This window comes from Pan troglodytes, chromosome 15 (assembly GCF_028858775.2).
Source record: "Pan troglodytes isolate AG18354 chromosome 15, NHGRI_mPanTro3-v2.0_pri, whole genome shotgun sequence".
NCBI lineage: Eukaryota > Metazoa > Chordata > Mammalia > Primates > Hominidae > Pan > Pan troglodytes.
The window spans coordinates 91,998,523-92,020,199 of NC_072413.2; the positions used below are offsets into that span (position 1 = coordinate 91,998,523).

A 21,677-nucleotide genomic window follows, 5' to 3' on the forward strand; every position below is an offset into this window, starting at 1 on the left:
GCTTGTGTAATCAGTTAGACCCGTGGGTAATCTTCCTAGTTCAAGGTCAATTGATTGGTAAACAACATCTGCAAAATCCCCATTGTCATGAAAGGTGACATGATCATAGATGTGACTGCTCACCACATTCACAGCCCCAGGGACTAAGGGGAATCCTGGGGGCTTCTTAGATCTGTTTCTTTCCTAGACCATCTCGAGTCTGTTTCCTTCTCGGCTTTCAGCGTACCACTCTCCTGGTCTTCCTCCTTCTTCACTTCGCCTCCTACTTGACCTCGTTAGCCGTGTTCTCCTACCACCATTAAGAACATCAGGAATCCATAAAAAATGATAAGAAAGAGGGCTGGTCCAGGCCACCCAGGGAGCTGGCAGAAGCCACCCCAGCCCAGAGTGGACTGAGCCACTCTCAGTTCCTGCTCCAGGCCAGCCTATTTTCCAGGAGCTGGGGACATCTCCTTCCAAGCCCAGTAGATGGAATGACTGCCCAGGGTCAGGTAGTCCCATGGGAGATTTTGGGAAGCTCCGAATCACCCTCTAGTGGACTGTGAGGGGGCAGCTCTGACAGATTGGGGTGCACATTGGGGTGGGTGAGCCAGAACTGGCCCTTTCTCCAGCTTGGCTGGAGAGCATTCAGGAGAGGCCTGGCCTTTGGGGCAGAAAAAGGCCACAGATGCTAGATCTGGGAGTGGTCCTGCACCAGGCATGATAATAGTGACAATAGTGATGTCTTTTGAGCACTTTCTTTGGGCTAGATGCCGAATGCTTTACGTATACCAGCTAATTTCATCTCCACAGCAACCCCAGGAGGTAGGTAATATTGCTAATCTCATTTCATGGAGGAAGAAACTGAGGCTAGGTGAGGGTGAGGGACTTGCCCAAGGCCAGGCAGCTCATGACTGATGAGAGCTGCCAAGGGGTGCCTGACCTGCCATTAGTGTTCTTTTCATGCTGAAGCACGACTCTATCAACCTTCATGCCAACATTAAGAAAGTGGTTTTAATAGCAAGAGACTTTCCGTGTGGGAAGTTGTTAAACTAGGACTGAGGCAGGGGACATCGGAAGAAACTTATTTGGATTCAATACAAGAAAGGGCAGATGTTCTAGTGGTCACAGTGACCCAGAGGTGGATGAGGAGGCTACCGTGGGAGGGGATGAGCTGCCCATCACTGAATATATGAAGTGAAGAGGCCATTCTCATTTACTGAGATCCTAGTATGACAGACACTGTGCTGAGTGCCTTACCTATGTCATCATTAGGCCCTCACAGCTCCATCACATAGGCAATGTTGTTGTCCCCCACTTACAGACGAGGACACAGAGGCTCAAAGAGATTGAGTGATTCATGATGGCTACACAGGTGGTTGGTGCGAGAATCGTGACTCAAACCCAAAGCCGTGCATCTCCGAAGCTCTGTCTGTATGCATACATCTATCGAGCGCCTGCTGTGGGTCCAGTACTATTCTTCTAGACACGGAGACTCCAGCAGGGACAATTCGGTCCCAGTCCTTGACCTCATGCAGATCACATTCCAGTGGGGAGGGAGAAACTCCACAGGAAGGAGTGCTAAAATAGAGCCACACAGGGGTGAGGTCATCAAGGGTAAGCTGGGGTTGGGGTACCTGAGATGGTCAGGGAAGGCCACTCTGAGGAGGTGGGTTCTGAGCTGGGATCTGGAAGACCAGAGGGAAAGAGTACTATGAAGAGCTTGGAGACTTGTGCTCCAGGCCGAGGGAACCACAGGTGCAAAGGCCCTGTGGCCAGGAAGGAGAACAGAAAAGCCACTGTGAGAGGAATAGGCAAGGGGGAGCCAGGGCATTTGGAGCCTCATCAGCCAGAATGTGAACTTCATCTGTCATGTTTTAAAGTGGTGGTGTGCTGTAGCCAGCTCAGACCAGCTCATAAGAGCCAGTGTTAAGTCTTCAGGCATTTTGCAAACAGGTTGTTAAATTGTTAGTAGCTTGAAATCAGCCATGGCGGGCGGATTGACACCACAGAAACTGATGAATGCCATACATCTTGGCTTTTCTCCCATTCACTGTTGACCTGAACACCACTGGTTTTGGCAGGGAAATGGGGAGATCTGGTTTTCGCTTTAAGACGAGCTCTCTCTGGCTGCCAGGTGGAGAGTGGCCCGCAGGGGACAGGAGCAGAAGGAACAGCAGGGAAGGCCAGTGCTTGCTCCAGGTGGGACCAGCATGGGCCAGTGAAGAGAAGTGAAGAGATTCCAGAGACTTTGGAGGCAGAGCTCACAGCCTTGCCGGGCCAACCCCCACCAAGAGATTCATAGCAGGAGGTGACAAGGTGGCATGGAGGGGCATGACTTGAACCCAGGCCTGCAGGGTCCCTAAATTCATTCTGTGCCCCACACCTCAGTGATTCTTCCTAGGAAGGTGATGGTTCTGGGACAGAAGAAAACAGTTGATGATGCCCTGGCTGCCCCTCAGCCCTGGTTCCCTCTGGTCAGAGCAGCCCCTTCCCACACCGCCTCTTGGGAGGGCATCTCCTCTGAGCTATTCCAGGGAGGTGAGGGGTGGCAGGATGTCAGTGTCATAGACACCGGAAGGCCCAGAACTCCACTGTGGCCCCTCGGACCATGACCAGAGCCTCCATCCTCCACCACGGGAAGGCCCTGTCTTGGGAGAACTGAGCTGGAGACAGCCTTACAGTGTCCTAGGACCTGCTTGGGTGATTCCCCAGCTCTGGGACCTGGAGCTTTTCCTGGTGCAGAGCAAGGATGAGGGTAGGGGCACAGGGAAGTGGGTGCTGGGCCAGGCTGAGGGCCTCAGAGGAGGTGGGGCCCCAGCACAGCTTCCTGGGCCCAGGATGCCCTGGGTTTGCCTCTTGTGCTAGAAATGGAAGGAGGGGACAGAGGTAGACTGCTGAGATTCTGTCTCAACGGGGGAGGAGCTACATCGTGCCAGGTCTTAGTACAATTCTGGCCGAATCAACAGGCCAAGTTTGTCTCCCTTGCACCCTCTCACCTCTTCCCACCAGAGCCACCTTTGCCAGCCAACCCCAGCAACCTCTGCTGAAGCTCCTGTGCTCTTGTATTAGGGGATCAGCCCATTGAGATCCTCTGGAGGGGGAGAGAAGAGGTGGGCAGGAAACAAAACTAACGCCCATCGAATACCTACGACAGCTCTGGGCTGCTTGCTTTCCTAAAGGGTCAGAACAGATACTCTCTTAAAGAGTTGTACCAGTTTAAAAGTTTCCCCTTTTCCCTGCCCCTAAGACATAAAATGCTCATTCATATCTTTCTAGACTTTCTCCTATGCACACATGGGTTAATTCTACAAAAACGAGAAGATGCTAAGTGTTGTACGTGGATTATCTCGTTTAATCCATGGGTGCTATTACCCACACTTTGCCTTTCAGGAAACTGAAACTCAGAGAGGTCAGTGCTTTTCCTGAGGCCACACAGCTGGTAGCCCTGCCTCAACCTGCAGCCCCACTCTGCATCCTGAGCGTCAATGGCTGAGGAAGGGCCGGCCTTGGCCCTGTTTAGGGGCATTTGGGGCTGTAGAGCAGATGGGGTGAATTCTGCAGAAGGCCTGATCAGGCCCTTCCTTCTGCTGTGCCTGGTGACCCAAGCCTGGGGGCAGATTCCAGCCCCAGGAGTCCTTGTTAAGGTTTTTGAAAAGGGGTCCTATTGCCATTTAATTGCAGCTCTGTCCTTGTAGCAGGTTCCCAGCTCCCAAGATTCCCAGCTGCCTGTAACAGACAGACTTGCCTTGGATTTCTCTTGCCCAAGGCCCAGGGGGTAGAGGCTAGTCTGGGAGGTGAGAGACCTGCGCCCCTCACCGCTGTGGAACCTTGCCAGCTCCTGTCTCTCTGCCTTGATCATTTCTTTTCTTCTTAAGTTCCTTTCACCCTCCATGTAAGTGCTTGAGTCTTCCCCTAATTAGGGAAGGGTGGGGTCTGCTGGTTGAGTGAGGCTGGGGAAGGGGGAGGAAGAAGAGGAAGAGCCAGGGCGGTGAAGAGGGGTCTGAGGCAGGCCTGTGGGTTTTAAGGAGCAGGATGGAGAATAACTACATCTGGAATCCCTGGACCTGGGTCCAAATCCCAGCGTGGGTCGTATGCAGTTATGCAGGATCTGTACTCGCAAGAGTCCACATTTGGCTTTATCTTCTGCTATTGCATCTTGAAATTCTTAATAATTTTTGTGCAAGGAGCCCAGCGTTTTCATTTTGTACTGAGCCCCACAAACTGTGTAGCCAGCCCTGTTACCTTGTGTTAACTGTGTACCCTTGGGCAAGTTACTTCGCCTCATAGACTCAGTTTTCTCATCTGCAAAATGGAGCAGTGCTACCACCACCCTAGGGGACCGTTCTGAGAATGAAACGAGAGACTCCCGGTAAAGAGTCAGGCAGTGGCAAATCCGTGATAGGACTCAATCCCTGGTGCTTGTGACAGTCACTCTTTAGGGGCCTGGGTGGGAGAAATGGCTCCCGAGGAGCTGCAGCCTCTCCCAGCCTTATCTGTGTGTTCTCTCAGCGCCTATGGGACACTTCAGGCCAAAAATGAAGTTGTCACTGGAAAACAAATAGTGCCACCATCCCCACTCCAAACCTACCTGCCCACCCCCACCTATGGGGTCAAGTGGTTTACAGCCTTGAACTTCTAGGAAGAAAAGTCCTGGAATTTTTGAGCGTGGGAAGGGACGAGGGTCTGGCGAGCCTTCTCCAGCATCTGCTTCCGGCCAGAGGAGGGTCAGTGGTCTGACTGTCCCCAGTGAAGGTCCCATACCCAGAGGTGCTAATGGAGTCTTCCCCAAGAACAGCCTCCCGCTGTGGGACCCCCTATCCATCACTTTCAAGGTCCTAACAACTCAACCTCCCAGATGGTTCTGGATCTTGACTTTCTGGATTAATATCGGAACTATTTTGGGCAAGTTACTTAGCCTCTCTGGGCCTCAGTTTTGCCCTCTGTGAAATAACAGCTTTGACGTCGGTGTGTCATGAAGATGAATGAACCCCTGCATGGAAGTGCTTAGACCTGAGCCACACAGACATGAGTCACTCCCGCTGCCACGCTGCCAGCCTCACCGCCACTCTGAGCCAGACAGCATGCTCAGAAATGCTCTGACCATTTCTGAGTGGGCAGAGATGATGATGAAGCTGCCTCCTCCCTAAGCAGGCTGCTTTCTGAACCAGCTTCGGCTCTCACCCTGTGACTCCTTCCAGAACTTGTTGGAAGCCAGCACTTATTGAAAGTTCCCAGGCATCACGGTGGCCAGGAACTGAAGACTTGGGGGTGATGGGGTTGTACCAGTTATAGGGCTGCAAGGGAAACAAGGCCCCTACAGAATGGTACCCTGAACCTATCCGGAGCTGGGGATGCAGCCCAGTTGTCCCTGAGCCTCCTCAGCCTGTTGTCCCTGAGCCTCCATGGAGGAGCACCTGTGGGTTCTGTTGCTCAGCTGTCCTGATTCCCTGGGAACAGCGCCAGGGTTTGCACTGGGAAACTTCCGGGCCCCAATGCGGGCTCTTAGGATATGACTGTCAGTCAAGCCAAGGGGTGGGCACATGGCCCAGGCTCAGCCAATTGGGCACCCTCTCTTGATTCTTGAGAATGGAGAGGATGATGAAAAGGGGTTGGGAAGGATTCATTCTGGGGGCGCCTCCCTGAGTTCCTGCCGCATGGATCTCCAGGGCTGCCCTGAGCCCCTGTCCTCTCTGGATTTTCAGCTTTTCTTCTGATTCTGCACCTCCCTACAGCCTCCCATGCATCCCTCCTTGCCCAGAGTAGCCCGGACAGTCTCTGCTGCTGGCTGATACCCTTTGACTCCTGCCAACAGCTTCACCAGCCACGGTCCAAACCACTCCCACCCTGATCTCCCCCTTCTGCTTTGAAGGCTCTGCCTACGGTTTGCGCAGGATGTGCAAGCTGTTCCGTGCCTCCGAACCTTTGTCCCTGCCATCCCTTCTGCCAGAATGCCCTTCCCACCTTCTCCTTTCATTCTTATCCTCGTGAAACACCTCGGACACTGCTGACTCTGGGGGACTCCCCCACCCCTCCTCGAACTGGGCTGACTCCTTCTCTGGGCAACCCCAGCCCCTGAGCTCCTCTCCCTCTGCATCCATGTCCCCCACACCTGCATCCACCTCCCTCCTGAGTCTGAACCCAAGGCCAGAGCCAGGACCCTTCACCTTCATTCTCAGTCGGTGCTCAGCACACAAGCGAGGAGCTCTAGGACCATGAAGAGGCAGCCCTGAGCACCTGTCAGGGACTCCTGGGCTGGCTGGGGCTGATCTCACTGCCTGCTGGTAAGGGGTCGTGAGGGGGATGAGTCCAAACCCCTGCTCCTGCCCCCGAGCCCAGCCCCGACCCTGGCCCCAGCCCAAGCCTTTGATCCAGATCTTGCTCCAGCCGTGCCCCAACTCCAGCCACAGACCTGAACCCCCGGCCCTTGCTCTGCCCCCGAAGAGACCCCAGCCCCTCCCTCATTCCTGGCCCCCGCTCTGGCTCAGGCCCTGCCCTGGCTCCTGCCTCCTTCACCCTCTCTGGGGACCTTCCCCACCCACAACGTTCCTCCCAGTGGAGCCCACACTGAGCTGTGGCTTCCCAGGAGCCATCTGAGGTTGCCCAGCTCTGAGCCAATGGAAGCCTTTGAGGGGGAAGGCCAGGCCAGCCAGCAGGGTGGTGCGTGTGGTGGGGGTGGGGTGTCAGGGTGGGCAAGAGGCCCAGCCCTCCCCACCCCACCTTCCCCGGTGGGACAGGTCCAGTGGCTCCAACAGGAGGTTCACCGCCAAGCCGTAGGCAAGGGCAGTTCCCAGACATGGGTCCTTCAGCTTGCTCCCACCCCCTGCACGGAACCAGGCCTGGTCCTGAGTCATGGGTGGGGCTGAGCCTTGTGGGGGCTGATGGAGAAATGCCTGAGCTGCAGCCACCAAAATCAGGTGGGATGGGGTCAAGGGAGAGTCCCGGGACAGGTCAATGGGAACTGGGCAGCACATAAAGCAGACCAGCCTTGACAGAAAGGACAAAAATAGCCCAAGTCTCACACGGGGTTGCCAGTGCCCTTTCTCCCCATCTTCTTGGGAACGGGACTGGGAGTTGGGGGTGGGAGGTTTTAGGACCATGGAGAATCTGGCCCTCCACCCACAGGTGGATCCTGCAATGGACACATCATAAGGACAGAAGCCAGCATTGTGATGTCACAGCCTGGCTGTGGCTTTGTGCTCCTGGAGCTGTAGGTGAGTCAGCTAGGCCCCTTCCTCCTCCAGTGCCTGTCTACCTATGTTTGATGCTTGGGGCTAGAAAGACTGACCTTGTAGCCCCTCACCTTCTCTCCCCAACGCACTGGGCTGGTTCAGCAGTTGACCAATGAGGGTCATGCTTGCATACTGGCCTTGGGCGAGTGGCTCAGGAATGGTTTGCAAGACTGTGTTGAAGCTACTTGTAACTAGACCAGTTTCCCAGCTTGACCATGAGCTTCTTCAAAGCATCTCTGCTCAGTCTCCACTGTAGCTCTGTAAGACCTGTATGAGCTCAGAGCATGTAATATTGGTTAAGTGAATAAATGCATGGATGGGGGGTGGGTGGGCAGAGATGATGATGAAGCTGCCTCCTCCTTAAGCAGGCTGTTTTCTGAACCAACTCCGGCTCTGACCCTATGACTTCTTCCATCATTTATTTGAAGCCAGCACTTGTTGAAAGTTCCCAGGCATCTTGGTGGCCAGGAACTGAAGACTTGGGGGTGATGGGGCTGTACCAGTTATAGGGCTGCAAGGGAAACAAGGCCCCTGCAGAATGGCACCCTCAACCTCTCCAGAGCTGGGGATGCAGCCCGAAGACCTTGGACTTGGGATTTAATGAGCCCTGGGTCCTCATCCAGTCCTGCCAGATGACCTTAAGCTGGTCACAGCCCCTTTCTGAACCTCTGTCTCCTTTTCTGTGAGGTGGGGATGCTAACCCTGGCTTCCAAGGATCTGAAGAGGAAGCTGCGGCTGTGACTGTCCCTTTTCGGTCTGTCTTCATCCTGCCTGGCTCACGGGGCTCCTGTCCTCCTGCATAGCTTGCGGTGGTGAGGTGATGGCAGCCATGGACACAGGCCAGAGAGCTGACCCAAGCAATCCTGGTGACAAGGAAGGGGACCTTCAAGGGCTGTGGCAGGAACTCTACCAGCTCCAGGCTAAGTATGTGTTGTCCCACCCCTGCCCCAGCCCCAGCCCCAGTGCTTCCCCCGTGGGCTAAGTGGCTGGACTTAGCAAACATGTCCCTGAGGAGGCCAGGACAGGGGGTGGATGAGGAGGGCAGTGTGGCTTGGAAGCAAATGGGCGGGGTGGGGCTGAGCAACAGCTGTGACGGGAGAGAGAAGAGGTGTGGCTATTGCCCTTTGGCCTGAGATCTTGGGCCAGTCCCGGGCTCTCTGCAGGCTGAGCCTCTACATCAGGAAGGAGGACTGTGGGTGACCATCCGTCTGCACCTGTCCACTCGGCCCCTCTAAGGCCAGTCTACGAGGTTGCCGCCTTGACTCTTAGTGGTGACCCTGGGTCCTCACCCCATGGGGATGGGAGGTTGGGGAGATAAGACATTTCAGGCTACCCACAAAAGCCTGAATTCGATGCAAAAGGATGTGTCTATGCAAAGTTTTATGAAGAAAAGGGCTGACCCAACAGATGCAGAGGCCTTCCTGATCCCAATACGGTTTAGCACTGTCACGGCTCACAGGGCCCCACGTGGTATCTGTGGGAAGGATGATGTTGTCCTGCACTTTTCAGAACCATACTGATGAGAGAGGGAGGGCCCAGAGAAGCAGAGTGGCTTGCCCTGGGCCACTCAGAAACCCCCAGCACAGCCCCTGTTGGACAGTCAGAGTGGCTTGGGAGCTTGGCCAGCTGGCCAGGCCAAGCCCCACTCTGGTCTCTGCCCTTGACTGCTGACCTTGGCTGGGTCCAGAGCAGGTGACCTGTTGGTGACTTGCTTAGGGATTCCCCAAAGAGTCAAGTATGGTCAGGCAATAGCACGTGGCCGTCTCCCGTCTGGGGGCTGGTGGGGCCCCCACCTCTGATGGAGTGCTCCCAAGGCACTGGGAGCCCCACGCATGACCCTGGCCAGCAGCTCACATCATCCCTGCTGTAGATGGGCAACCCGGGCACAGAGAGGTGAAGCAGCTGGCCCCACATCACCAGCTAATAGGGGCCGGCCTGTCTCCTGAGATGGCAGCCACTTGCACAGCCTCCAGGGGAGGCACTGTAGACTCTGGCCAGAAAGGCTCAGCCTTCATTCTCCCCCAGATGCCTTCTTTGCTGCCTGGGAGATGCTGCTATGGGCATTTATTTGATCTGCTTGTGGCTCAGTTTGCTCAGCAGTGAAATGAAGGTGCAGAGACTCCTAAGTCTATGGCCAACTGATAAAGTGGTACGTGGCCGGCCCAGTGCACGTCCAAGCAGGAGATCACAGATGGTGGTCCAGGTTCATTCACAGGGGGTCCTGCGTGACCTGGGAGCCTCCAGGCCATGTTCCTGCATCTGGCTTTACAGGCAGAAGAAGCTCAAGAGAGAAGTCGAGAAGCACAAGCTTTTTGAAGACTATCTGATTAAGGTCCTTGAGAAAATCCCCGAGGGTATGTACACAGCTTCCTCGGAAAGCCCTTTCTCTCCACAGCCGCCTACTGGCTGCAGGACTGCGACACGGTGTGTGGCCTGATGGAGCCACGAGCTGCTCATCTACAGAATGGGAATCCACAAAGGCCAACCCCACAGTGGTGGGGAAGGGCTCAGGCAGCCGAGTCTGACTGCTTGGTCCCAACTCCAGCTCCACTGTCGCTAACAGTGTGGCCTCTGGCAAGTTCTCAAGGCCTTGATTTTCTTATCTGTACAATGGGAACAGCAATAATTTTGTGGACTAGATGAAGTCATCCTTTATAAGCACAGCACAGGGCCCCACATTTAGCTAGTACCTGGTAAACGTTGGCCATTATTATTATTATTTTGTTTGTCTTTGGTTTTGTGTTTTTGTTTTGCTATTATTAACTAAGAGTATAAGGACATCTGAGATGAGGTTTTGTGTGTTGTTTTTTGAGTACTGGAAACTCATTAGAAAAGGGAAGGGGAGTCACATATTTATTGTTATCATTATTATTTCAACACCATCAATAATAATTATTACCATTTATTAAATATGTGCCCTGTGCTAAGCTCTTTAGCAAATCTTTTTTACCCCTCCTATGAGCTTTGCACTACTGTGTCACTCAGGCTCAGAGAGGGTAACGAACTTGCCCAGGGTCACCCAGTCAGGAAGTGGTGGCACTGGGCTCAGACTCTGGTCCGTCTGACTTCATAGCCACTGTACTAAGTGCTAGAATGAGAGGAGCTATGGAAACTCCAAAAACTCTGCCTTGGAGATCAGGGAAGGCTTCATGGAGGAGGTGACCTCTCATGGGGCTCAAATGGGTGCAGCAAAGGAGAATGACCCTCAGGCAGAGGGAGGGACACAAATGTAGGCAGGAGCCATAGGGCTGCGAGGTGGGTTTGGGGGTGGTGAGCTCCCGGCTGCTGGGAGATGTGGCTGGGAGGCTGGGGATATATACTGAGTACTGAGCCAAAGAGGAGTCAGGGCTGCAGGTCAAGCATGGGGCTTGCGGCAGACCCAGCACCCAGTGCTGCTTGTGGTTTGGGACCTTCCTAATTCAGCAATTCTGCCCTGTTCAACCCATCCAAAATGCATAACCACCAGGACTTGGCACTTGCTCGCTCAGGACAGGAACAATTCCTATCCCCCTCTCAGGCTGCTCCAAGCAGCAACGTCTCCTTGAGGGCAATCTCCTGCCTCGCTCGGTGGTCTTGATCCAGAATCCCTGTCTCAGTCTCTGGCTGAACTTTCCAAGATTGAGGATTCCCTTGAAGTGGAGGGGGCGGGAGGGCGGGGGACGGGTGTGGATGGCAAGCCCGGAGAACTCCGGGACCATCCTACTCTCTGGGGTCATCCTACTGTCATGGACTGTCTGGCACCTCTCAATTTTGTGGCCCCAGCTGGAATTCCTGGCCACCCTGTTGGCATGGCCCACTGCAGGGGCACCCACCCATCCCGCCATGGCGCTGTCTCCATAGGCTGCACGGGATGGGAGGAGCCGGAGGAGGTGCCGGTGGAGGCCATGGTGAAGCACTACGGGAAGCTCTTCACAGCTAGCCAGGACACGCAGAAGCGCCTCGAGGCCTTCTCCCAGATGAGCCAGGCTGTCCACCGGAGCCTGCAGTCTCTAGAGGAGGATCACAGGGCTCTCATGTTGGTAACAGCTGCCTGAAGTCTGCTCCATTCCCCGTGGCCCAGGGAGCTGGGGGCGTGGGGCCCCCTTTCCTGCATAGCCCTGGGGAAGGCCTAGAGGGAGCAGCGGTGTAATGCTGGGGGGCCCTCGGTGGGGCTGTCGCTCCTGAGCCGCCTTCCATATCCCCTTCCTCTCCCCTCTGCTGCCTGAGGCTCAGCTCGTGCCTAACGTTGTTCTGCGTGGTAGAAAAGCCAGGTGTCCTGGATGCAGAGGGACTGGAGCTCGGCTCCCAGCTCAGCCACTGACTAGCTGTGTGACTAGTTTGTAGCCTCTCTGAGCCTCAGTTTCTGCATCTGTCAAGTGGGGGCAACACACCCTAGTTGCTAGGGTCCTTGCGAGGCACCAAACACAAACTGCCTCAAAGTAAGTGCCAGAGACATCATTTCCCTTCCCTTCCTTTGTAGTTATCGCATAATAAATAGGACTTCCGCTGGGAGGGATGGGCACTCCAGGTGGAAGAGCCTGCCCTGACAAAGGCGTGGTGGCATCATGAAGATTCATGCTGCCACTGGGACCGGGGACTTCGGGATCCCAGAGGAAGGATGACCAGCCGGTTGGTTCACTGCAGAGGGTTGCTGCGTAGTTTTGGAGAGAGCATCTGCCCCCTAGTGGCAGCGCTGCAAGCCTGCACCACGTTGTACCATTTCTTTGGAGAATGGAATTCATGGATGGGCTGGGCACTGCGTGAAGCACTTTACATGCTTTATCTCACTTAAATCTCACGCCAGCACCTCCAGGTAGGTGCTACTATTCCAAGGGCTGGGACTAGGGAAAGGCAAGTCCAGCCATGCTATTCTTCCCATTTTCGAGGGGAGGAAAGTAAGCCTCAGAGAAGCGGGGCCACGGGGGTATGTCCTGCGTCTTTCTCTCTCTCTTTCTTTCTTTCCCTCTCTCTCTCGCTCCCTCTCTCTCTTTCTTTCTTTCCCTCTCTCTCTCGCTCCCTCTCTTTCTTTCTTTCCTTCTTTCATTTTTTTGGGAGACAGGGTTTCACTCTGTCGCCCAGGCTGGAGTACAGTGGAGTGATCTCGGCTTACTGCAGCCTCCGCCTCCCAGGCTCAAGCGATTTTCCTGCCTCTGCCTTCTCAGTAGCTGGGATTACAGGCGTGTGCCACCACACCTGGCCTGTTCTGTATCTTTCAAATTCCTAACCCACAGGGCCTGGCTGGGGGCATGTATTAGTTCCTTCTCATGCTGCTAATAAAGAAACACCTGAGACTGGGTAATTTATAAAGAAAAAGGGGGCCAGGCATGGTGGCTCACGCCTGTAATCTCAGCACTTTGGGAGGCCGAAGCGGGCAGATCATTTGAGGTCAGGAGTTCAAGACCAGCCTGGCCAACATGGTGAAACCCCATCTCTACTAAAAATACAAAAATTAGCCAGGCATGGTGGTGTGCGCCTATAATCCCAGCTAATTAGGAGGTTGAAGCAGGAGAATCACTTGAACCCAGGAGGCGGAGGTCGCAGTGAGCCAAGATTGTTCCGCTGCACTCCAGCCTGGGCAAAAAGAGTGAGACTGTCTCAAAAAAAACCACAAAATTATAAAGAAAAAGAGGTTTAATGGACTCGCAGTTCTACATGACTCGGGTGACCTGACGATCATGGTGGAAGGTGAAGGAGGAGCAAAGGCACGTCTTACCTGGTGGCAGGCAAGAGAATTTGTGTAGGGGAACTGCCCTTTATAAAATTGTCAGGAACTGGGGCTCAGGTAAACTCCATCAGCCTGGACACGCCCTTTTCTGCATCTCTGGTGCCTTGAATGGCCCCAGCCACCCAGAAGTATTCCTTCCTCCTATCCTGTCATTGCACAGACCACCCTGGGGACTCAAACCAGGGCGCATGCCCTGGAGGGTTTGTTGTACCAAGATGGCCCATTCCCTCTGCCCCAGAGCCTCAAGATCCGGCTGTGTCAGCTGCAGAAGAAGTGCTACCGCAAGCAGGAGCAGTGGTGGCAGCTGAAGCACAGCATCACTTACCAGAAGGACATTGACTTTGACACACACACCAGCAGCAGCTATAATGTGAGTCCAGTCTTTCAGCCTGGGGGTGGGGTTAGGGGTGGGGAAGGGGAAGCCGATGTCTCCATCATCAATCCCAAAACACACAGACACATACGCACGCAGACACACACACACAGAGCCAGACACATAGACACACAGGCACACACACGGCCAGACACACACACCCACAGACATAGTCACAGCCAGACACATAGACACACAGACACAACCAGACATATAGACAGACCCAGCCAGACACATACACACAAATGCACAGACACAGCCAGACACACACACAGACATGCAAACACACACACAGACACACAGACACATACACACACAAAGACACATGCAGAGACATACATAGAGACAGACACACACACAGACAGACCCACACCACTTTCTTCTCCTTGGTGACAGTTTGCTTTCAAAGGGCCTCTCTTTGAGGGGTCCGATGTTACTTCACAGATGGGAAAACTGAGGCCACAGATATTTCAGGACAGAGCTCTGCCAAGAACCAGAGCCGGGATCCACCAGCCCAGTCCCAGGGCTTGGTGTTGTGCCGAGCTCTTAGTCCTTGTATAATGTTTGTGGTTAATAATAAGATAACAGTGTTTAAGTGAGTGGTTGTTATGTACTGTCTTCAGTAACCCTGGTGTCTCTCTGATCAGAGAGTCTGACCTGGAGTAGGTGTTCTTAAATATTGGTGAATTTTACCCACACTCATTTTACAAATGAGAAAAATGAGGCTCAGAAAGAACAAGTCATGGCCAAAGTCCATGGCCATGAATTCCAGGGATTCCAGAATTCAGCTCTTGCACTGCCCCTTACTGGCCTTGGGAGTGTGGTCTGGTCACCCCTGGACCCCGGTTCTTCACCATAAACGGAGGCAACAGTCTATGTTCTTCTGGCCTCCAGGACTGCGGGAGGACAGTTAGGACCATGGCTTGGGCACAGGGCTGCGCTGGGCACACCTTCCCTGCACAGGATGAGGTCATGGAGTGAGTGTGAGACCTGCTCAGGTCCAGACTGACTGGGCCTCGAGGGATCTGAGTTTGGAAGACGAGGCTTGGGGGCTATTGGCTGCTGACCTCCAGCCAAGGCAAGGGGCTTAGGGAGGGAGCTGGGTGGGTCACAGTCTACAGAGCCCCTTTGAGGTCTTTCTCTCTAAGCTGCTGCAGCAGACCAGGATCCTGGAGGTCTGAAGTCCAGGGCCCCACTCCATGCCCCTTCCCAGTCCTCTGCTTCTAACGAGGTGTGGACCCCGATGCCTCCAGCCAGGAAGCCCTTCTGAAAGGAGTTAGTCCAACCTGCCTCTTTGCAGAGGAGGCTGCTCAGGCTCTGACGTAGGGAGGAACTCAACCGAGCCCCGCAGGAGAGGAATATAGACCATGATGAGAAGGACACTCCCAGTGTCCCAGCTCTGTCCACGACACTTCGCCGGCTGGAGTGAGCCAGGGCAGGGGCAGGGGATGCTGGGAGAGAGCCTGAGCCACCACCTCCTCCTTCTCTTTCCTGCAGGATCAGCTGCTCGGCTACATGCAAATGACCATCACCAACATGGCCCGGCAGTGCTGCCCCTCTGCCCACGGCGTGCCCAAGAGCATGGATCTCTTCTCCAAGCTCGATCTGATTAAGGTAAGGATAGACAGATGGCTGCGGGGCTCCTGACTGCCCCAGGCAAGACTCCAACTTGAGCTAGTCCTGCTCCTTAGCCCAGGCTGCATTTGTGTTTAGCCCCCCATCAGCTCTTCTTTCCATAGCTACATTGGTGCCTGGTGCAGTAAGGTCCTAAGGTCTCTATTAGTCTACAAACTTGAGCACCCACTAGGTGAAGGGTTGGTGTAGAGGGTGCATAGAGGAACTTCCCACCTGGTCTTCATATGTAGCTCCACACTGACACATCACACACAGGCACACGCACACACAAAGTATACACCCATCAACATCCATGTGTGCTTTCTGCACACCCACACATGAGACATACACAGACACACCTGCAAATAAGCACACAAACATCGACTTGCACGCACGAAGATGCAAACAGGTATGATCACACTCTTACACATATGAGAACGCTGGCAGCGGGCATTTCAGTGACTGAGGGAGCCTCTTGCACAGGGTCCTCACCTTAAACTTCACACTGTCAGTCCACTGGGCTTCTTTCCTCATCGCCCCCATCAGTCAGGATGCTGTTACTGCAGTAACAGAAAACGTGATCAGATTGGCTTTGATTGACAACACAGCATGTCTTTTTAAAATAATAACTTTATTGAGATATAATTTACATACCATAACATTTAGCCCTTACAATTATGCACGTCCGTGTTTTCAGTATAGTCAAAATTGCACAGCCATTACCCCTCTCTAATTCCAGAACATTTCATCACCCCCAAAAAGATACATTTTGCATCTGGCTGCTTTCATTTAGCGTCTGGCTGCTTTCATTTAGCATAATGTTTTCAAGGTTCATCCATGTCCCAGCACGAATCAGCGCTTTATTTTTATAGCTGAATATTCCATGGTATGGGCGTATTTATATGGATAGAACTTTTGTTTATCCATTCATCAGTTGACGGACATCTGGATTGTTACATTCCTTAGGTATTATGAATATTACTGCTAAGAACATTTGTGTACAAATTTTTATGCAGAGATATGTTTTCACTTCTCTTTGGTACATACCTAGGAGTGCAATTGCTGGGTCATCTCTTAACTCTATGTTTAACATTCGAAGAACTGCCAAACTCTTTTCCAAAGTGGCTGCACCATTTACCATCCCCATGATCAATGTACGAGGGTTCCAGTTTCTCCACATCCTTGCCAACATTTGCTATTGTCAACTTTTTCTAATTTAGCCCTCCTAATGGGTGTGAAGTGGCATCTCATTGTGGTTTTGATTTGCACTTCTCTGATGACTAATGATGTTGAGTATCTTTTCATGTGCTTATTGGCCATGTGTATCTCTCCTTTGGAGAAATGTCTATTCAAATTCTTTGCCCATTAAAAAATTTGATTATTTGTATTTTTTTTTTTTGAGACAGAGTCTCACTCTCTTGCCCAGGCTGGAGTGCAATGGCGCTTCTCGCTCGGCTCACTGCAACCTCCGCCTCCCGGGTTCAAGCAATTGTCTTGCCTCAGCCTCCCAAGTAGCTGGGACTACAAGGCATGCACCACCATACCCGGCTAAGTTTTGTATTTCTATTAGAGATGGGGTTTCACCATGTTGGCCAGGCTGGTCTCGAACTCCTGACCTCAAGTGATCCACCCGCCTTGGCCTCCCAAAGTGCTGAGATTATAGGCATGAGCCACTGTTCCCGGCCTATTTGTCTTTTTTTAGTTGAGTTGTAAGAATTCTTTTTGCGTTCTGGATACAGGTCCCTTATCAAATATATGATTGCAAATATTTTCTATCTTGCATGTTATCTTTTTACTATCTTGATGAAGCACAGAAGTTTTGAATTTTTATGGAATCCAATTTGTTTGTTTGTATTTTTGCTTGTTTGTTTGAGACAGGGTCTCAGTCTGTCACCCAGGCTGGAGTGCAGTGGCGCCATCTTGGCTCACTGCAACCTCCGCCTCCTGGGTTCAAGCGAGTCTCCTGACTCAGCCTCCCCAGTAGCTGGGACTACAGGCATGCGCCACCACACCTGGCTAATTTTTGTATTTTTTGGTAGAGACAGGGTTTCACCAAGTTGGCCAGGCTGGTCTTCAACTCCTGACCTCAAGTGATCCACCTGCCTCGGCCTCCCAGATTGCTAAGATTACAGATGTGAGCCACTGCATCCGGCCGAGAATCCAACAGTTTTACTTTGGGTATGTGTATGTATTTGTCCTTTAGGAGTCATATCTAAAAAGCCATTACCTAATCCAGGGTCATGAAGATTTACACCTGTTTCTTGTGAGAAGTTTATAGTTTTTGTTCTACTGTTTAGGTCTGTGATTCATTTTCAGTTGATTTTTTAATATAATGCAAGGTAGGGGTCCAATTTCATTATTTCGCATGAGGATATTCAGTTGTCCTGATACCATTTGTTTAAAAAGTTCTATTTTTCCCCTTTGAGTTTTCTCAGGACCCTTGTCAAAAATCAATTGACCGTAATATGAAAAGTTTATTTCTGGATTCTTGATTCTATTCCATTCATCGCTACGCCTGTTTTTATGCCAGTACCATACTGTCTTGATTACTGTGGCTTTGTAATAAATATTAAAATTGAGAAGTGTGAGTCTTCCAACTTCGTTCTTTTCTGAGGTCATTTGGCTCCTCTACCAGGGCACATCTTGTGTCATGAGTGGAAGTTTGGTGCCTGGGTGGGTTTCAGGCATGGTGTGATCCTAGGCTCAGCGGCATCATCAAAGACCCATCCTTTCCATGCTCTCCTGTCTTCTACCTTTAGCACTGACTTCATCCTAAGTCAGAACTTGCTTACCTCATTTGAGGCAGGTTCCGTGCAGATATCCAAACACGGGATACTTAGCTCCCCAGGAACACTGAGGGGCAGGTCTCTTCCCTAGTGTCCAGTGCAACAGTCAGCAGTGAGCAAGCCTGTGGCTCAGTTCAGAAGGACTTCTCCAGGAGCCTCACAGGCAGTACCGAGGCTGCTGCATGGCACAACTCAGTGGGCACCATTCAGTTGAAGTCTGTGTAATTGGCATCCCTAGTTATATACAGCTTGGAACTTATTCATATTGCAAAGAAATGAGATTTCTGAGTAAGGACACGTTTGTCCAAATAGTCACAGTGTATTAATTTCATCTTCTTCCCAAGAAAAGGGAAGAAATTATGTGGTGATGTCACAGGGTCCCAAGCAACAATCAGATTGGGCCTCTGGATTGACAACTGTCAGTCACTCAGCCAACATGAATTGAGCCACCTGAATATGCTCAGCATTCTGCTAGGCAACAGGAGATGGAGGCCCATCTGGTCCTTAAGAAACGAATGCCCTTCGGAGAGGAAGGCTGGGGACAGTCAGGGTGGGCTTCTTGGAAGAGGCAGTGAGAAGAGGCAGGCAACCATTTTCAGGAAGTCACACCAGGATCTGGACTCCTATTCATCCAGCTCTGTCACTCCTGGCTGTGCCACATCAGACAAGTCACCTAACCTCTCTGAGCCTCTGTTTGCTCATTTGCCCAGTGGCATTGATACCACATCCTTTGCAGGGCGCTTGTGAGAGTTAAAGGAGAAGTAGGTCAGCCTTTGATGATGCTTTGGTACCTAGAAAGCAGCATCCAGAGGCCAAAACACTGTCAGGTGAGAGATTTATTTTCCCTCCCAGGAGTTCATGTTGGACAAAATGGAGACTGTAAGACTGATCGCACTGCTCACGGAACCCAAAGTGTGCTGGTCGTGGGACAGCTTCAGGGACCAGTGGCTCAGAAGACACCCCAAACCCTTCAGGAAATGTCCAAGGTGGCGGGTTTCCACCCCCAGGACCCCCTTTCCCAGCCCCCATGCTTCAGAGTGCTCCGGCCTGTACTGACCAGCCTGCGCCTTGCAGGCCCCGCGGCATCACGACCTCTCCTTACCTGCCTGCCTCCTTTTCTCACCACCAACATCTCTAAGCCAGTGGGAGAGAGTCTGGGGGCATTGAGGGGGTGGTCAGGGTCCTGGGCTCAGCTAGGGTTGGGGGTGCTGCTCCCCATCCTGGGGGATTGGCAGGGATCCAGGTAAGGCCTGCCTGGGATCGGGGAGAGAGAGGCAGGTTCCCGAGTTGGGGGCAGCAGCCAGGCTGGAAGATCCTGGGCTGAAGACTCCCTCCTGGGAGCCGGGGCTGCGTCTCTCACTTTCATGGTGGGTTCCTGAGACTGAGGAGCTTTGGACGGATGCTTGGCTCTTGGGAATGTCCCAGTCACAGGACACTGTAAAGAGCCACCAGGGCCGTGGGATCCATGGGAGTTCACCTTGCCCACAGCAGTCTGCAGAGCTAATGGGGGTGCTGAATGTGTAGGGGGCATCTCATCACTTTCTTCCAGAAGTTGAGTACCAGGTTGATACCTTCTGCCCATCCTGCAGGTGTCTGAGCTGCCTGAAATGGTTGGTACTCTCAGGGAGACCTTGGCAAGGCAAGGTCCCTCTCTGGGCTGGTTTTTCTACCTGTAAAATTGGGAGACAGTGTCGGACACAGTGGCTCACACCTATAATCCCAAGCACCTTGGGAGGCAGAGGCAGGAGGATCACTTGAGCCCAGGAGTTCAAGACCAGCTTGGGCAACATAGGGAGAGCCTGTCTCTATAAAAAATGAAACAATTAGCCAGGCATGGTGGCACACACCTGTGATTCCAGCTACTTAGAAGGCTGAGGTGGGAGGATCACTTGAGCCTGGGAGGTCAAGGCTGCAGTGAGCCGTGATTGTGCCACTGCACTCCAGTGTGGGTGACAGAGCGAGACCCTGTCTTTAAAAAAAATGGGGGTGGTGGTGAAAGGATGTTTAAGCCCCCCACGCCAGTCTGACATTCTAGGTCAAGTTTGGAAAAGCCAGGTCTGCATAGAAGGCACTTGCTTGCTTTCGTTGTGCCACTGGGGTAAAATCATTCCAGCAACCACCACAGCCCCAAAAATAATTCAACTCTCGAGGTCAGCTGCTGTTAATTTATCTAGGTAAAGGCAGAAAGTTAAGAGCAGCTGCTGAGCTGTGAACAGTGGTGAGTCAGCACATGAACTTTCAAAGGGGAGTTTTAGAAAAGAAAAGATGCTGACTGTCAGCCAAGAACCTCGAAAGCCCGCTTGACTCCAGGTGCTGCTGGGAGAGGGTGGGGGATAAGTCAGGCTTGGCCAGGGAGTTAAATAGGAAAGATACACGGAAGAAGGAAGGCTGATTGTGGCCAGGTTTTAAGAGTAGTATAGTTATATTTTGGGGTGTTTGTTTGTTTGTTTGTTGTCATTGTTTTTGAGACTGAGCCTTGCTCTGTGACCCAGGCTAGAGTGTAGTGGCACAATCTCTGCTCACTGCAACCTCCACCTCCCGGGTTTAAACGATTCTCCTGCCTCAGCCTCCCAAGTAACTGGGACTACAGGCGCGTGTCACCATGCCTGGCTAATTTTTATATTTTTAATAGAGATGGGATTTCACCATGTTGGCCAGGCTGGTCTCGAACTCCTGACCTCAGGTGATCCACCCGCCTTGGCCTCCCAAAGTGCTGGGATTACAGGCGTGAGCCACCGTGCCCGGTGAGTAGTGTAGTTTTTAAAAGGAGAGCCAGGAGGGAGCCGCTGTTCCGAGTTTCTTGTCTCATAGACCTTCAGAGGAAAGAGGGCACCTCAGGTAGGGCTTGAGTGGGATTTCAGAAGGAAGAGGCTGCACTAAAGAAAAGGGACAGAAACGCCAGAGTAGGGACTTGCATTTTGGCTGGAGCATGCGGAACCCCCTGAGCAGTCTGAGAAGGTGGGCTGGGGGACCACGTGGAGCCCCAAACACCAGGCTGAGGTTTAGACTCCATCAAGGGCAGTGCAAGGGGAGCCTCACACACTCATGCCTCTCTGTTCTCTGTCTTTCCCACTCTTTCCAAAGCAAGCTAAAGTATCCCATTAATCTTCCCCAGTGCAGAGGATTAAGCTGGTGGTTCTCAGGTTTGAACACGCATCAGGAGGGCCTGTATCAATGCAGAGTGTGGACCCACCTCCAGAACTTCCAGGCCCTAGAATCCGCATTTCTAACAAATCCCCAGATGTGGCAGATGCTGCTGGTCCTGGGGTTACATTTTGAAAACCACTGCTTTAGAGTAATGGCAAATCCTACATGCTGAAGCCAGGCACTGCTCCACTGTGACCACCAACTACCCCTGCCTGGACTTCGGAATTCCCTCTGCACGATGGGGCTGGACCGGGCATTCCAGGAGGGCTGCCCTAATCCTGTCTGACCTCCCGGGAGGTGCTGGAGAGAGCACCGCCTTCTACGCCCAGGGTGCAGTTCTCTGGCTTGTTGACTGTGCCTTCGAGGGCTCTATGTCATTCTGTCCCCTGTCACCTGCCTGCTGTGCACCTGTCGTGCTTGATCTAGCTCAGATATTTTGTCACACTCCTTGGGGAGGAGCGGGATTGGTACAGTTGCTTGGCGTGGCAATGGCCTGGCCACCAGTCGACATTTGCAGCCAGCATCTGGGTACCTTGGGAGCTCCCAGCCTCCCCTGGGCAGGGCTGGGGCCATGAATTGGACACGGCATTGCGCTTAACAGCGCGGCTACCTCAGGCTGCTGGTAAGTACCAGAATGCTGTTTCTCCTTTCTTGGCTTTTTGTCTTACAGAAAGCTCACTCCCCCATGACCCTGCACCTTCAAAGCACTTTTCTCATAGGTTCTATATTAGCTGGAGAAAAACCTTCAAGGGCATTTGGAGAAAAAATAAAAAGCACTAGTTCAGGTAACTTATGAAATGTCATTTCATTTGACCTTCCAACTGGACCATGGGATCCCAAGA

General features: G+C 52.6%; 1 protein-coding gene across 3 annotated transcripts; it reads left to right on the forward strand.

Annotated features, from left to right (window-relative positions):
• Window positions 1–7,104: 7,104 nt before the first annotated feature.
• CCDC197 (coiled-coil domain containing 197) lies at window positions 7,105–18,789 on the forward strand. 3 transcript variants are annotated; one of them, XM_016926659.4, is made up of 7 exons: window positions 7,105–7,193; window positions 7,899–8,135; window positions 9,483–9,565; window positions 11,052–11,230; window positions 13,154–13,285; window positions 14,786–14,902; window positions 18,541–18,789. In XM_016926659.4, the coding sequence occupies exons 2-7, from the start codon at window positions 8,032–8,034 to the stop codon at window positions 18,742–18,744; spliced, it is 819 nt and encodes a 272-aa protein (XP_016782148.1). In that variant the 5' UTR covers window positions 7,105–7,193; window positions 7,899–8,031; the 3' UTR covers window positions 18,745–18,789. The 3 variants fall into 3 exon arrangements, with proteins under 3 accessions (XP_016782148.1, XP_016782147.1, XP_054522236.1); XM_016926658.4 differs by having other exon boundaries at window positions 7,190–7,471; XM_054666261.2 differs by lacking the exon at window positions 18,541–18,789 and adding an exon at window positions 16,942–17,484 and having other exon boundaries at window positions 7,190–7,471.
• The last annotated feature ends 2,888 nt before the right edge of the window (window positions 18,790–21,677 follow it).

Excerpts from the sequence above, each read along its gene's own strand:
- CCDC197 (XM_016926659.4), top strand. The coding sequence starts at position 8,032 with ATGGCAGCCATGGACACAGGCCAGAGAGCTGACCCAAGCAATCCTGGT. Across the intron at positions 13,286-14,785 it reads ACACCAGCAGCAGCTATAAT|GATCAGCTGCTCGGCTACAT; the intron begins GTGAGTCCAGTC and ends TCTTTCCTGCAG. Across the intron at positions 14,903-18,540 it reads CCAAGCTCGATCTGATTAAG|GAGTTCATGTTGGACAAAAT; the intron begins GTAAGGATAGAC and ends TTTCCCTCCCAG.